Genomic DNA, 15,654 nt, shown 5'->3' on the forward strand with positions numbered 1-15,654 from the left:
CAGACACTGCAGTGAAACAGCAGTGGTGACCAGATGTCAGTAACGGCCTGAGGGCATCCTCTCACCTCCCCTCACCCACCCATTAAGGGTGGCATCAAGAGCAATTACAGCACGCCCCCAATGGATTGTGCCAGGCTGGCAGCTGTAACACCTGTCACAAGGTCTGCATGACATGAACAAAGACCCAGAAAGTAGCTTTAATGAGCAGACCCTACAACAGACAGAGCCTAGTGCATGTAGTGACTGCTTCAAAGACAGTGTTCATGGTTGACGGAAGACTATTTCAGCGGCTATTTACTGTCTTTAGCACCTAGAACTAAGCTAAGCATATACATTCCAAAAGCCCATTCTTCAGAGTGCCATGTCTTACCCGGAAATGAAACATGAACGTTTGTAAAGCACACACTTCACTCAATGTCAGCTCAATATTTGCTTATCTGAAAATATTTAGCAGTGCCATTTAGGTAACGAACTTAAGGTGCACCTTGACACTCTCTTCATGGTGAATCTGTAACTTTGGAAGTTGCAAGCTCTTGAAGACAAGGATCATATCTTATTCACCTAGTTTTCTCCAGTGCGCAAAAGCCTGTGTGTACGCAAGAGGATAGCTGGATGGTTGGAAGAATGCACGGAAAAATATACGAAAATTACTTAATCCTTATCAGACTCATCATAAGACTGATAGTCAAAAAAGCAAAATGGTTAGGAGAGTGAAAGAAAGTCCTCATTTTGGTTAGCTGTCAAAATTTACAGGCAAAGGGAATGATTTCAGGATTCTTGAATACTCAAGGACATTGGCCTGTAAAAACAGTCATACAAAATGTGTAGTCAACTTAACAAAATCATTGATACACTAAGACACTAAGGCTACTAATGAAAAACTACAGAAAGACCAGTGAGCTAATTGATGGAAAGAGCTCAGCACACGATATCCAAGGTAGAGTAAGTACTTGATGCGTGATAACTGTGATTGTACTTCTGATTAATAAGGGAAGTCAGGCCAGTGATTTATAATGTGTCCTCTATGGATCAGTCACCTCATCTTCAAAAGGGATAAAATGAACAATGACACAAAGACTCTTATTTCTGGGGATATGCTTTCTAAACCGACAGCAATACCATTTGCAGATTTTTTTCAGAGTTGAAAGGAATCTAAGAAGTCATTTTTCAGAAGAGGAGATCAATGCCCCAAAGATCAATCTACCCGTATCTGAAGTCATGCAACTAGTTGGAAGCCAAGTGACTTAACTGATCAGCGATTCTGTTTCCTTTTTGCATAAAAGGACCAATAATACTTAGCTCCCATCAACTCACACTATCGTAACAAAGGATAGATTGAGTCTTGTTTTAAGTATTTGGCACAAAGGTTCAGGATAAGTTCAAGACAACATTACTCTTCCAAAATAATGTTGATGAGGATCTCTACTATTAATACCATTACTAGGATGACAACCTAGTTCCACTACTACTATTTATGTCTTGCTGACTTTTGAGAGATCCTGGGACTATTAAGACTTATAAGGAGGCGCCTGTTCCTCTTCTGAAACAGCATTATTATTAGACCTTCACAATGGGATAACTGTATCTAAGGACTAAGTAGCTTATGATTCATACTTTCTAAAATAAAACAGCTCACTTCCAAATGCAAAGTTTGTCTTCAAATTTGGGGCACATTTAAGCAGCGAGTAGAAGACAGTGGGTTTTAATGAAATGCACCAGGTTTAGTTATTTTGATTCTTTGGGGTTCACACAGGGTTTACCGTACTTCACTCAGTTTATGGGGTTCAGACAAGGCTTAAAGTGAACTTCACCTGGAACTTTTCACATGGTTTGAGCATTAACCAGGGATTGAGTGGTTTATAGATCATCCAAAAGAATTTCTGTCTTGGAATCTTGCCGTGAACTCTAAGTATTTAAATTCTGAGTAAATTTATATCACAAACTGACTACAGGTTTTTAGTAACTGTTTCTGTTTATTTATTTTTGCTATTTTAAACGAAAATGAAATGTAAAGAAGATACACAGAGAAAAGAGTTTGATAATCCAAAGTTTAAGAAAACATAAAAGAAATAAAAACTTAATGTTTTGATATTTATATAATATTTTACAGTTTAAAGGGCTTTCGCATACATTAACTTGTCTGAATGTTAACCACTAACCTTTGTAGGATACAATTAGATCAATTTATCCTAATATTATCTCAGACTCCTCACCTATGTAATTATATTTTCTAACTGAAATATTTATAAGGAATAATAATAATTATTAATAGTATTTATTTTGTAAACAAAGTGTTAAAGTCATTTTATGGCATTTTTATTTCCTGAGGAACAAAAGCTTGGACCATAATATATGGAAAATACTTTGATATCCCACAGTGAGGACTCTGAAGTTTGAAAAATATAGTTTATACTTATGGAAATGTTTTCAGGGGCTATTATAATGTAGACACGTTTAAAGATCTAACACAATGAATGGGTACTTAACAAAGCAAAAACTACGTCCCTCAGTTTAATTTTGCATATACAGTTTATTAGCTTTCAGAATGGTGTCCTAACTTTAGTTAAGAAAAAGCCATCTGAATTTATGGGGCCAAAGTCATCAAAGGTCCAATTAAGTCCTCCTCGTATTAATGTACGAAATGCCATTTTTGCTTGCATATTGCAGGTTTAAATTTATCCCAGTCACCTTTCTATACGCATAATGTATTTGAGTTGGAAGAATCTAGCAAGAGGATATTTAGTCCAACTTAGTTCAATCTATTCAAAGAATTTAATGAAGACAAAACTATTTAAATCTCTAATATATCTTAGACAACACACTAGCAGTTCATATCTGAGTCCACTTACCAGTGACAATTTAAATCTAGACAAGTAGAAATAAAATTTTTAGGATTATTCCTTGAAAACTACTAGGTGTGTGTATAAAACAGTTTATCTGAAGCAAAATATTATGGCATTTAAAAGGAAGGGGATGGTATTCTTTTGTTTGAGGAAAAATTCATGATTTGGGCCTACAGCCAAAACTCATGAATAATCTAAGGTTTTTCAACAATCAATGATGAAAAGCACTAAAACACTGTCACATTATTTGGATGTTACTTTAAAGTAAATAATAACTACTCTTCTGAGAATTTCTAACCCAAATCCAGGTGACTAGAAGGAACCAGATTATCCATCATTTTATTTAGAATTCATAACTATATAATTAAACTCACATTCATTCAAGAAGCACAACAGCTAACCCCCCATCCCTCCAGCTCCACTGCACACTGGTGTTTAGTGAAGGGCAGCCAGCTTCTCTCACCTATCCTGGCAGACCCAGGCCTCTGGCTGTGAAGAAAACCACAATGTGGGGAGGAAAGCCTACAAAAGAATGAAAACAGAAAGTGTCTAAGGCCTTGGCAGAAGGACACTAAATAAAATAGAGAGCGGTGACTCATTCTGGCAATGAATCCCCCTCAACCCCTTCAAAGCCTTTGGCAAGAGTCCTCAGAGGAGACCCCAGCCTTTTGCCAAGCCACAAAACACCACAATTATTATCGCAGCAGTCATCAACAAAACAGATTTTGTAAACTGACTTGTTGGCACATAGATTAAAGAAGCTATAAAAAGGAGTAACAGCTGTTTGGGTTGCCCTATGCAGAAAGCTACTATATAGAAAGTAAATTTTATATCTCTATACATACTTGGGTAGAACAGGCATACACATACAAGCCATGTACTAATTATACATGCATACTGTGTAGAAAAGGGTAAAATGCCAAACACACAACATAAATTTAAAAGACAAACAATTCTTTTAAATTAAAATACTCACTTTGGGAGGACTAATAGAAAAATTTCCTGAAGAAATGATCTTGTACTTCACTAACAGAAAATATGGACTATGTCTAACAATGGTAAAATGAATAAAGTTTTTCTTAAAAATATTGAAAAGTACTGTGCTTTTCATATAAGCAAGAAGGTTGAATTCTTTGTGAATCTGCAAAACTCTGCTTTATTCTACCTCTCTAAACATTGCCTGATTGACATTTAATACTATAACATTTAGAATTATCTCATGTTCCAGGCCATCTGAAAAAATTCTACTTGCTTACATATTCATGGATACAATACATTATGAACAAAGTAAAAATAGCATATTTTTAGAGATCTAATTTTTACCTTTGCTACAACAACATTACTCACCTAAATAAACTGCCAATGAATAATATACGATAGAAAAGAATGGGAAAAATTGACAGGTAATAATCAGTACTACTTACACCTTCTTAATTTGAAGACTAAAAATGTACTATGGGGCTTCCCTGGTGGCGCAGTGGTTAAGAATCCGCCTGCCGATGCAGGGGACACGGGTTTGAGCCCCGGTCCAGGAAGATCCCACATGCTGTGGAGCAACTAAGCCCATGAGCCACAACTACTGAGCCTGTGCTCTAGAGGCTGCAAGACACAACTACTGAGCCCACGAGACACAACTACTGAGCCCGTGAGCCACAACTACTGAAGCCCAAGCGCCTAGAGCCTGTGCTCCGTAACAAGAGAAGCCACCGCAATGAGAAGCCTGCACACCGCAATGAAGAGTAGCCCCCGCTCGCCGCAACTAGAGCAAGCCCACGTGCAGCAACGAAGACTCAACACAGCCATAAATAAATAGATAGATAAATACATTTTTTAATTTTAAAAAAGTACTGTGATTTATTGTGAAGAGGTATGAACTCCTGATTTTTAATTTAAAAAGGTTTTATTCAAGTTCCTTGTCACTAACTCACAGTAAAATACACAAGAATTAGCAAGAAATGCTTTTAATTAAACTACTTTACATTCGTAATATCATATAACATTACAAATGTACTCTGTAAATATGTATTAAGGGATCTGCCATGCAACTTTCATATTACACATTTGCCCAGCTAACTTCTAAAAGCCTATGTAGCTCTATGTTGAAACTTCCAGAGCTGAAGCATCTTAATGGGCATTGATCTTCTACACTGAAGGATGCAGAGTTCAAATTTCAGCACTGTCAATAACATTTGGCTTCACCTATTGAATGACTGGGGCTTGGTTGACAATTGCCTACCAAGAGAGAAAAGACTGGAAAAGAACTTACAAGAGTCTTAGCTACAGTCATAGTTGACTAAACGGAAAAAGTATCAGTAAAAAAGAACTGAGAAGTCACATTTCTTGGCTACCTCTTACAATAGAGTATACATCAAGTGTACATCTCCCCCACCTAAGGGCTCCATGACTTACCAAATCCTAAAGCTGCATATTGCCAAAAGCTCAAACTATATAAACCATCCTACTGTAATATTATCACTAGCCGATTCCAGCACTGATTGACACAAAACAAAACACCACCACCTTCGTGACAACCAGCTCTTTTGTATAGCCACTTAAGTATTAAATAAAATGCTCTATCAATTAAAAATTCTCTTCAGGAATTCAGGTTTTCATCAGTATATAAAACCTAGCCCGTAGCTGATATTAAACAGAAGACCAATTTAAGGAATTCCCTGAGTAAACTGACTGCCTGGAGAAGTTAATTCACCAAGTATATTTTTAAAAGTGTTACACAGAAAAATTTTAACAAGTTGTAGAAATATATTCACTATTAGGTCATTGTTCAAAATATCACAAACCCGACAGTTCTTCAATTTAGTTTACTATTAGTTATTTATATCTAATAACCAAAACACACAGTAAAAACTTCACAGGGTCTAATTAAAATCCTTTTTTTCCCAAGTTTTGTTTTTTAAATTCCAACTACTTTCCCTTATTATGATTTCCCCAGCTTCTCTGTCTACCTTGGAACCCAAGCACATTATGCAGGCAGCACAATGAACTAACATGCCAGCAGAAGTAGTATGCTCCACCTATCCAAGAATTTTAAAAGCATCCAAATACACACACACTGTCTCCTGTGTAGCCTGGAGATCCCTATTGAGCTCATGCCAAGTGTCTGAGAAGTTGGACCCTGCATCCGGTATTTACACTAAGCTAAAATTCTAATCAGCACTAACAGCAGTATGTTTTAATTCACCCTTATGATTTTATTTCAATCTGCTAAGTAGCACAACTGCCAGAAAGCAATTGCTATAAACTTAAGTAAACAAATGCAAAACTAAAATAAATCTTAAACCTGTTGTATATAAAGTTTGTGCCACTTTAGGCAGGCAGTACAAAAAGGCACAGCCCAAAGTCTTGGTTAATGCTCTTGGATCTCCGTTAGAAAGCTCTTTGAAAGCACTGCTTCATCTAGTCTCCCCCCTCCCCACCTCTTTCTAAAGAATGATTTGGTGCATGTTAGATCAGGTGGAGAAAATGGCCATGTTATTTTACGGTGGTGTTTTCACCTCACGTATTCCCCTGAATAGTCTTCTGCCAAGCATGCGAAACAAGGAGTACACGGTAACTACTTGAATCTCTGGATGACACTACTACCACTCGTGCCAAGGAGCTGGTGCCAAGTCTTGCATCTTCGGGGGTTTTTTTCTCCCTTCCTTTTTCGGTGGTAGTCGTGTGTTGTGGGGGTTGAGGGTGGCAGTGGGAGAATCTGACCAACAAATCCTGCAAAGTTGGTCACCATTTTGAACCTGTTCAGTGTGCTCAGACCTTGGCAGCCATCTTACAGCTTGGCAACCATTTTGAGAATGTGTTTGGCAAGCTCTCAGAATCCGCTGACACTGTTTAAATAGAAGGCTAGTTAAAAATAGTCCACGTTCAACAATACAGTGTGATATCAGGTAGAATAACCCTCAATAAATCTTGCCAACTGAACAATTTATAACATCTTCACCGAGCTAAATGACATCCCAATTTTCTTAACTTAAATACATCACGCTGAAGCGCCTCAAAATCTGACTCCTTAACCCTTTAGCAGACAAGTTCTTAAAAATCAATCCTGGAGGGACATCAGTGAGCAGGAAAGTGGAAGGTAGAAAGAAGGAAAGCGATGGCCAAAAACATAGAACTTATATCAAAACATTCACAAGCCCATTCAAATTCAAGATATAAAATAGAAGGGAGAAGGGCTGTCATCACACCCTGCAGAATACAATTCTAGAAAATGATCCCAAAATGTCAGACTGTGCCCCACTTAATGTTCTGTGAGTTCATGGAAACTATCTTAAGGAGCTTTAAGGAAATTACCCAAAAACAAGAACAAATCTTACCTTAAGAACTAGTCTAAAAGAAAACAAAAAGAAAAAACTTGTACATAATACCATTTTTCGAAAACTAAGAGTTATAAATGTTTTCTTACAATTGTGTTATATTCAACCTCACTCTTTCTCCATAAGTTTCAATGTTTCTAACTCAACCAAAAAATAAGTTGTGTCTTTAAAAACATTTCTTGATGGCTACAAATCTGAAATAAAAATGATAATTTTGCATTGGTGTGACTCTTGGCATCCTTACCAGATTTATGTCATTTTGTAGAAGGTTGAATTAACTACATGACACTGGATGATAATTTTGCCACCAAATGGAAAAGCAAAATGACAATCTAATAATCTGAAGTATCTTTTCCATATTAAAAAAATAACATATTAATATACAATTTAGTATCTTCCCATCAATTCTGTGAATATTTAATATCATATTATATGAGGGGATGGTTAATGGTAAAAAGACCATATTGCTTATGGTTTTATGAAAAAAAATCTAAATGAACTAAACTTTCTATGTGTCTACAATTACTGTTAAATCATAAATATGAGGATAAAGCCTAAAGAATTTTGAATCTTGTGATGTTAAAAAACAAAAATTTAGAGTCATTAAATAATATCCCCAGCGAAATAGTTGTTATTTACATTTCAATGTATCTTGGGGCATGATGGATACCTAGCTTGTATTTTGGTTTTAACTGTGATATAATTCAATACAGCACCTAAAAGGTTATACCAATGCACTACTTACACTGTTTATAATATAGCAGTGCTTTTTAAACTTGAAGACTAAATTTTAAAATGTCTACTGAAATTCAATTCAAGAACTATTTTACTTCACATAATATCAAAGTGAAACAATTAATTAAACCATGATCCAAATTACAACATAACATAGGAAAACATTATGCTGAAATGGATCAGTCTAAACTCTTGATACTATTAGATGTCTCTTTATTGAATGACAGTATCTGCAGTAGATGACGTAAACGGTGCTAGAATAGTTTGGAATGCATTGATAAATTGCTCTATCGATTCCATTCTGCTTCACTTACCATAATTATAGCACGGTAATGGAAGACATAAATGATATATTTTTACTAGAGCAGAAAGCCCAGAGTTTGCCTGTTTCTTTATGAGATTATACCCAAACCTTTCAATTAATACAGCATGATGGATATCTAACACTCTGAGAATAAGAGGCCTGATTCTAGTATTCTTGCTTAAATATCATTGTTCAAATATTTGGCCATTATTTCAAATAAATATATTTAGTATTTTGAAGACACAGCATTTGCACCTCTGTAGGATGCTGTTTCAACATAATTTTACAGAAACATTTTCATTCCATTTAGAAATGTATCTTTCAAAATTTGAAGCCATCTTACAGACACAACTTTATCATCCCGTATTCCTTTAACATACTAGCGGTTACCTTACAGCTTCTCAAAGATAATTCTGATAAGACTTATTATGCTGAAGGAGAATAAATATTAGAATGAAAGAAAAAAATAGGTAAGCAACTTCAACTATTGTTTGTAGAAGAGAAGATGTAATGATTTGCAAATCCAGACAGCAAGAAATTTAATAGAAAGGACTCAAATGAAAATTAAAATTTTTAATAGAAATTTATAGTGACTATTAATTATCTATAATTATTCAATAGCCATAAGTGCCACCAAAGAGTTTCAACGAAACCAAAAGCTGCATTAAAAACCACACAAGCACTATATTTGACATTGTGCCATTTTCTTCCTGATATCACCATTCCAGAGTATCGCTAAGGAAGGACACCAGGTTTTCCCAAATGGATACATTTAAAATTAAAAGTGTCATTCCAAGTCATGCAAAAGGAATTTGAGAAATTCTGAACAGGATACGACCGGGTCTTAACAACTCAGAGCAAGGATTGAATTGCTTTTTATTTGAAAATATTCTTTAAAGAAAGGCCTCATTCTGTTAGCTTCTGTTGTTTAGAAGAAACAGGGTAAATTTTTAAAAGAACAATCAATTCACAGAAAAAAAATGTTTCCCCCAACAACTAAATGGTGTAAAAATTGATCTGTACTTCCCCTCTCGCTTTACAAAGGCTGTCACAGGGAATAAAATGTAACCCAGGAGGGCCCGTGGCAGCTATCAAACTTTCCCTGATACATTATAATGTCTGAAGCCCAGACACCAAAGGTTTACATCAGAAAAACTCCAACATGTAGTGATCAACTCAAAACCAACTATCGACCACGCTATTGATTTTCTGTGAGGAAACCAAGAGGAGAAAAGCACCAGAAAAGATAGAGTTTCCCTTTTCCTTTCTCATCCCCAACTTAGTAGGCTGCCAGCCTTAGGTCTTCTTAGGCTTCAGCCCTCTGAGTTTTGCATTGCACCTAGCCAGGATGTCTGCCTGAGATAATTCAAGCTAAAGGCATACGATCTCAGTGGAAGCTGATTCTCCACCAACTTGCAACACAACCTAACTCAGACCCAAAAGCATTTCTTGACAGAAGGGTACAGGAAGAGACCAGGGAACAAGCAGAAAAAATAAGACATATGATTCATATGATTATCTTTTCAGAGGGTGTTTGAAGATCTCTGACTTCTAAAGTTCACAAATTAAACTTGACTCAATAACTGATAGGAAGCGAAGACAAACATATTTAGAACAACTTATATGTATAGTATGGACAAGGTGTCACAGATAGATGTATTTGGAAATTAGGAGGTGACCCACCCACTCCCCAGTTCCCAACTAATTACACAGAAAAGTCCAAGTTAATAAAAAAAAAAAGTTTATTTTTTCCCTTTCACATAAATTAACACAAAATGGGTCATTCGAGAAGCTGAAAGGTAACAAAGCAAAGTGCTTGCTTTAGCTCCTTGGGGCCTTAATCACATAATTTTGAATTGGTTGAGGATCATTTACTTGGATCATTATATAATCATATCCTACAAGTATTCTACCATTTAATTTGTGAAATGCATGACCACCTATCATGTACCTGGGAAGAATTATTAGATGCATTCATTTTACTACTAAATTGAGAGATGGCTCTGAGCCATTTAAAAATAATAACAATAATAATGATGATTAATAACAATGCACTTCCATTCTGACTCACAGAGCTATCTCAAGGGGTTTTCCAGCTGTTTGCTAATTAAGTCTCATACCCCCACACACACCTTGCTAGTAGATGAGCACTGTTAGGCCAATGTTACACCTGGGAAAGCTGAGGCACAGCAGACTGGGAAGGGTAAACCAAGATACCAGAGCATACACAAGAACGAAAATAAGAATGTGGGAAACTTACAGAATATTCCACATTTTGACATTTATATCTGAAGACAGTGATAGAAAAGAAAAAAAAAAACTTGTAGAACTAATGAAAAAGCAATCTTACTTCTGTTGACTTTGTTGCTTCAACAACAAAAAAAAAATCAAACAATGACTCTTGTTTGTGTGTGTGTTTGTTTTTACCTATTCTGCTCATGAGGAGAAAAACTAGTTTGTGAATTTTCTGAATTTCATTTCTAATATACTTAAGTACAATATTTTGCCCACCATAGAGACTTAGGTATTTATCAGTTAATTGTCAAAATCATTAAACCTTCTATTGTTAACATAACCCAACAAAGATGAGGTTCTCTTATTATCTTTGGTTTCATAATACCACTTGGATATTTTAAAAGTAAGTGTATATTTTGTGGAATTACGAGAATGCTTTTACTTTAAACGTGGCTATGTTAGTCTGAGGTTCTCGATAATATGAATTAAAAATTACCATCTCACTGACTCTTTCAAGGGTTAAGAATGCTTTGAACTCATTCATTCGTTCATTCAACACTGGAAATGGAGAGGGGAAACACGTACTAGGTACCATGCAGCGTTCTGGGCACCATGAATATAGCAGTGAACACAAGAGACAAAAACTCCCTGCCCTCTGGGAGCTTACATTAGACTGGAGTTGAGAATAAAGGTTCTAGATACATATTAATTCATCCATGCAACAATGATCAAACACCTTAGGCACTGGGATAAATACATGAAAAAGTCGTTGGCTATGGCTTCATAGAGTTACCTGTTTTGTTTTCTTTTTTCAAAGTTAATATTCGCAAACTTTTCTCACTGATGAAAAGCAAAAGAGTGATTGCCAGAGCTCCTTGGCCGGACATAATTAGAGAAATGGGCTATATCTGCCAATGGACTAAAAAGCACACAGTCCTTTGTTGTGCCCTTCACACATTAATACAACAAATGAATCCACTGAGTCATTTTAAACTACTTGAAAACAGGAAAAAGAAAGAAGTCACAAAATAAAGAGATCGATCAGAAACAAGTAAGAGGGTCCTTTCTAGGAAAACTCTTTTCCAGTAACAGTTTAAAATGTATCCAAGTTAGACTCTTAGACCAGGTGCAGTTTGGAAGGTGTCTGTTAGTCCTAGAACTTGGGTCTTTTCTATTTCTATATGTCTTTAAATGTTTATATAACATTTTTGTAGGTGAGGATCATGATTTCAGGCTTGGACATGATAAAGTACATTGTGACAGCTCACATCAAAGAAACCATGTAAAAAGTATACATAGCACCTGTGCCTTAAAAGCACAGAGCACACACTGTCTGTTATTTTGTTCAAGGATATCTTGTGCCATATGTTTTGGGACCCTAACTAGCAGTACACTCAAGATACACCCTCCTCTTCACACCTATTTAGCTTAAGAACTCTCTCCAGCAACGATTATGCTTGCCAGTTCTAAATAGAATAGCTGTTCCCATGTCGACACTGATCTAGAAAGAATTACTTCTCTCTACCCCCTTTCCCCACCTTTTTTAAAAGATGGATATTTTCTGAAATGATAAGTATATCCTGAACTGGATGCAGATTAATTGCCCATTTGAGGATGTTTTTAATGTGTTCTGAGTCAGAGTTAGAATGCAAGAGCAGCCTCAATGTTCTGTTACAGGTGGGGCTCAGGGAGGGAAGGGAAGTTCAGAAGCCACATGACTAAGACATCATTCCCAGTGTAGATCTATCACCTACACTGTCAGACACTAACCTAAAAAAACAGTGAGTCTACGTAACAGCAAAGCAATCTTCAACTGAGTTGGGGCAGGGGAGACTCAGTCCTCTTACTGTCTTACAAATGAAATGACAAGCGATAAATCTACTTTTTTTCACTTTTTAAAATTGCTCGTGGGCTTCCCTGGTGGCGCAGTGGTTGAGAGTCCGCCTGCCGATGCAGGGGACACGGGTTCGTGCCCCGGTCCGGGAAGATCCCACATGCCGCGGAGCGACTGGGCCTGTGAGCCATAGCCGCTGAGCCTGCACATCTGGAGCCTGTGCTCCGCAACGGGAGAGGCCACAACAGTGAGAGGCCCGCGTACTGCAAAAAAGAAAAAAAAAAAAAAATTGCTCGTGATGTAGTAGTTTCCTTCCTTTATTCACTCGACAGACCCTGCTCCTGCTGCCTACCATGCCTTGTATCGCATGTTGTAACTTCCTTTTGTAGGAATAGCTTCTTTCTTGAGAGTGGAGTATAAGGGGTAGAAAGGCTTGACTTGGTTCAAGATAGGACCCACCAGGCAGAGAGAGGGGCTGAAACATGAAGTGGGGAAACCGCAGATAGATGTCACAGTGGTCACAAGTGTGTAGAAAGCTGGACGTCACAATTACAGTTGAATTTCCGGGAAATAACCCCGTTGTGGTCATCCTTAAAAACAAATTAAAAAAGCAAAAATATTGTAACCAAAATGTGTTTCTTCTTGTCTTTTAATAAAAATCCCATTCTGGAAGTGCTAGAACTCAAAATATATACTCGTTCTTCTTGAAAAACTTGTAAGTCATCGGATCTCTGACCAGTAAAACAGTACAGCTAGAAAGGCGGGAATATGGTCAGTTTTACCATAATATGAAAAGCACAAACTTTTTTGCCAAAATAGTTATAGTTAGATACCGTATCTATTGCTGGGGCTCGAGCTAGCTGCTGGGGCCTCTCTGAGGGATTCGTTTCATTCACATGCCAGTATTTCTGAAAGGATTACTAAGGGCAAAGTAGCCTGATAGGTGTGTAGAAAGAGAAAGAAGAGAATAGACATTCCAGCTCACAGAAGAGCTGACAGAGACCAGGGGAGGCAGACATGTACCCACATAATGCAAGGATGGATCAACATCAAGCATTCATAACTGCAAACCTAGGGTTACGGTCTGAGGAACTGCTTTTTGTATTAGGTCCCTGTGAAACAGGCCCTTAGAAGTCCTGAGTACCAGGGCAGACTCTCCTTCTGCACACATTATTTAAAATGAAAAAAAAAAGTAAGAGTTCAAAGATCACTTCACAGCTCTCACCTATGGATTCTCAGTAGAAAATAATAATAAAGTATGCCAAGTAGCTACTGAAACCAATTTAATGGAACCAGCATTGAGGATACCCCAACTCATGGTCACTCTACTCAAGGTCAGAGAAATTAAAGAATTTGCTTAGGGTCATAGAGCCCCAGGATTTCCGCCACATCAGTACAATTCTAAATTCAAATATTCATTCATTTATTCATAGAGCAAGTATTAAGCATCAATGATGACATTGCTCCTCTGACTTCTCCAGTTTCAGTAGGTGTTCCTCCACTGGGCTCCTTGAACATCTGGAGCACGTTGCTATAAATAGGACTTTTAAAATAGCACAGCAGTATGATGGTCGCTTATAGTATGTTCTCTCCTAACCTATAACTAGGATTCCTCAAAGTCTGTGGGTGCTCAGCGTCAGAATCACCTGGTGTTTAGAAGTATAGCTCTTTGGCTCCCAGCCCTTAATCTCTGGGTATAAGGCTTAGGAGTAGACTTTCTTAACAATTCTCCTTAAGGTATTGTTAGGTACACCACAGTTTGAGAATCATTTCTATAAGCTCTTCTCTAGGCAGCCTTTCTTCTTCAGTATCCAGTGCATACTAAGGCATGAAAATAAATAATAGGCACTCTATCAATGTCTGTGGAAGGAAAGGAGGGAAGGAAAAAAGAAAGGACATTAGAAACAAAGAAACAAAAATAGTGTTCTAGAGGCCAGGAACAACATAAAGCATTGAACACACTCTCTAGGAGCTTAGAATTTATCTGGGAAAGACAGTATACACTCAATTAAAAGCTTAATAATGATCAACTTTAATAGTTTAACAATAAACTACAACGTAAAGAGTGGTTTAAAAGCAATAAAAACATCTGCTAACGAATTTATGGGCAATAAGTAAAAGTAAGTGTTCAGAAAAATGAGATTAAACTTAGGGGTGATGTGAAGGACCCATGGAGAGCTCCTTGGAGATGGGGCTTGAAGTAGCTTTTGAAAAGAGAAAAAGATTTACATAGAAAGGGAAGAGAGAAGATAGTATTTATACTTGGAACTGAAAAAACAGAACTAAACTAGAAAGAAATATGTTTTAACAAAAGACCCCTATCATGAGTGTTTTTTTTTTTAAACTCTCTGTTCACTAATTTTTACCACAATTAATGGAACTAATATTTACCAGGCCAGCAAGTTTGAAATATAGCGCCAATAAAAACTTTTATAACTCTGGATATTTCTAAAATTGGTTCTCTTTTAAATTTGCAGCATAGGCAGAATACTGGATGATGTGGTACAGGAAAAACATTTTATTGGCATTTAGTTGAGACGACCTGCATAACTCACTTGCGGCTTTGCCACTTATAAGAGGTCATCTCAAACTCACAGCAATAAAATTTTGATGCAATATTGTTCTACTATGCTTTACATAAATAGGTACATATATAATATGGCTTAATTTCCCTTTTAGTTAAAATGGTCTAGTCCAATCACTCAGAGGAATGTTTGTGACCTTAGATTAATTAGTATTTCTGGAATGCCTACAAAATATCAGAGCCACCCAAATGCCATGCTTTATTATTTAGATATAACCTATTCAATATTTACTTCTATATATTCATAAGTAAAATAGAGGGAAACAATTAGAAAACTCTTTGTGGAACTTGCTTTACATTTTTCGAATTCATCAAATTCCTCTTTAGCATATTAAACTCTGTTCTGAGCCCTTCATCAGAGACTGAAAATCTAGAGCATCTAGAGTTTGTAATGCTGGTAAAGCCACCAAACTTCTTTGAAACTCTGTTTCCTTATCTATAAAATGATGATGATGATACTTGGTTTCTCAGGATGAAATACTCTTTTATCTGGTCTAGTTGTTATGCAAGCAAGTCTTTTCCTTTATACAACCTTCTTAAAGACTGAGCTGTTTTATACCTTTCTAAAATGTAATAGCACCAAGTTCAGCCCTAAGCATATAAAAGAATCTGAATAATTATTTTGAATGGATCTGAATTTTACATATCTATGATCTTGTGTCATTTATTAGTTTAAATAAAACATGTTATATGATTGCAGATGTCAGCAAATAAGCTAATGACCTTAACCTAGGCATCTAATAAAGAAATGATTAGCACTAAAAACATAAACACAAATTATAGCCTAA

The 15,654-nt window shown here is 36.5% G+C and overlaps 1 protein-coding gene across 6 annotated transcripts in view; it reads right to left on the minus strand.

Moving 5' to 3' along the window:
• The window catches only part of NFIA (nuclear factor I A), a 393,406-nt gene that overhangs the window by 235,426 nt on the left and 142,326 nt on the right, over nt 1-15,654 (minus strand). Inside the window, exon 3 of one of the 6 annotated variants that reach the window (XM_060139910.1) lies at nt 13,764-14,142. The exons of the other annotated variants lie outside the window; for them this stretch is intronic. Within the exon in view, the coding sequence (XP_059995893.1) occupies nt 14,087-14,142 (56 nt within the window). The 3' untranslated portion in view covers nt 13,764-14,086. Of the gene's footprint in view, nt 1-13,763; nt 14,143-15,654 lie in introns of those variants that run through there. 6 annotated transcript variants of the gene reach the window in all.

This window comes from Lagenorhynchus albirostris, chromosome 2 (genome assembly GCF_949774975.1).
Source record: "Lagenorhynchus albirostris chromosome 2, mLagAlb1.1, whole genome shotgun sequence".
Taxonomy (NCBI): domain Eukaryota; kingdom Metazoa; phylum Chordata; class Mammalia; order Artiodactyla; family Delphinidae; genus Lagenorhynchus; species Lagenorhynchus albirostris.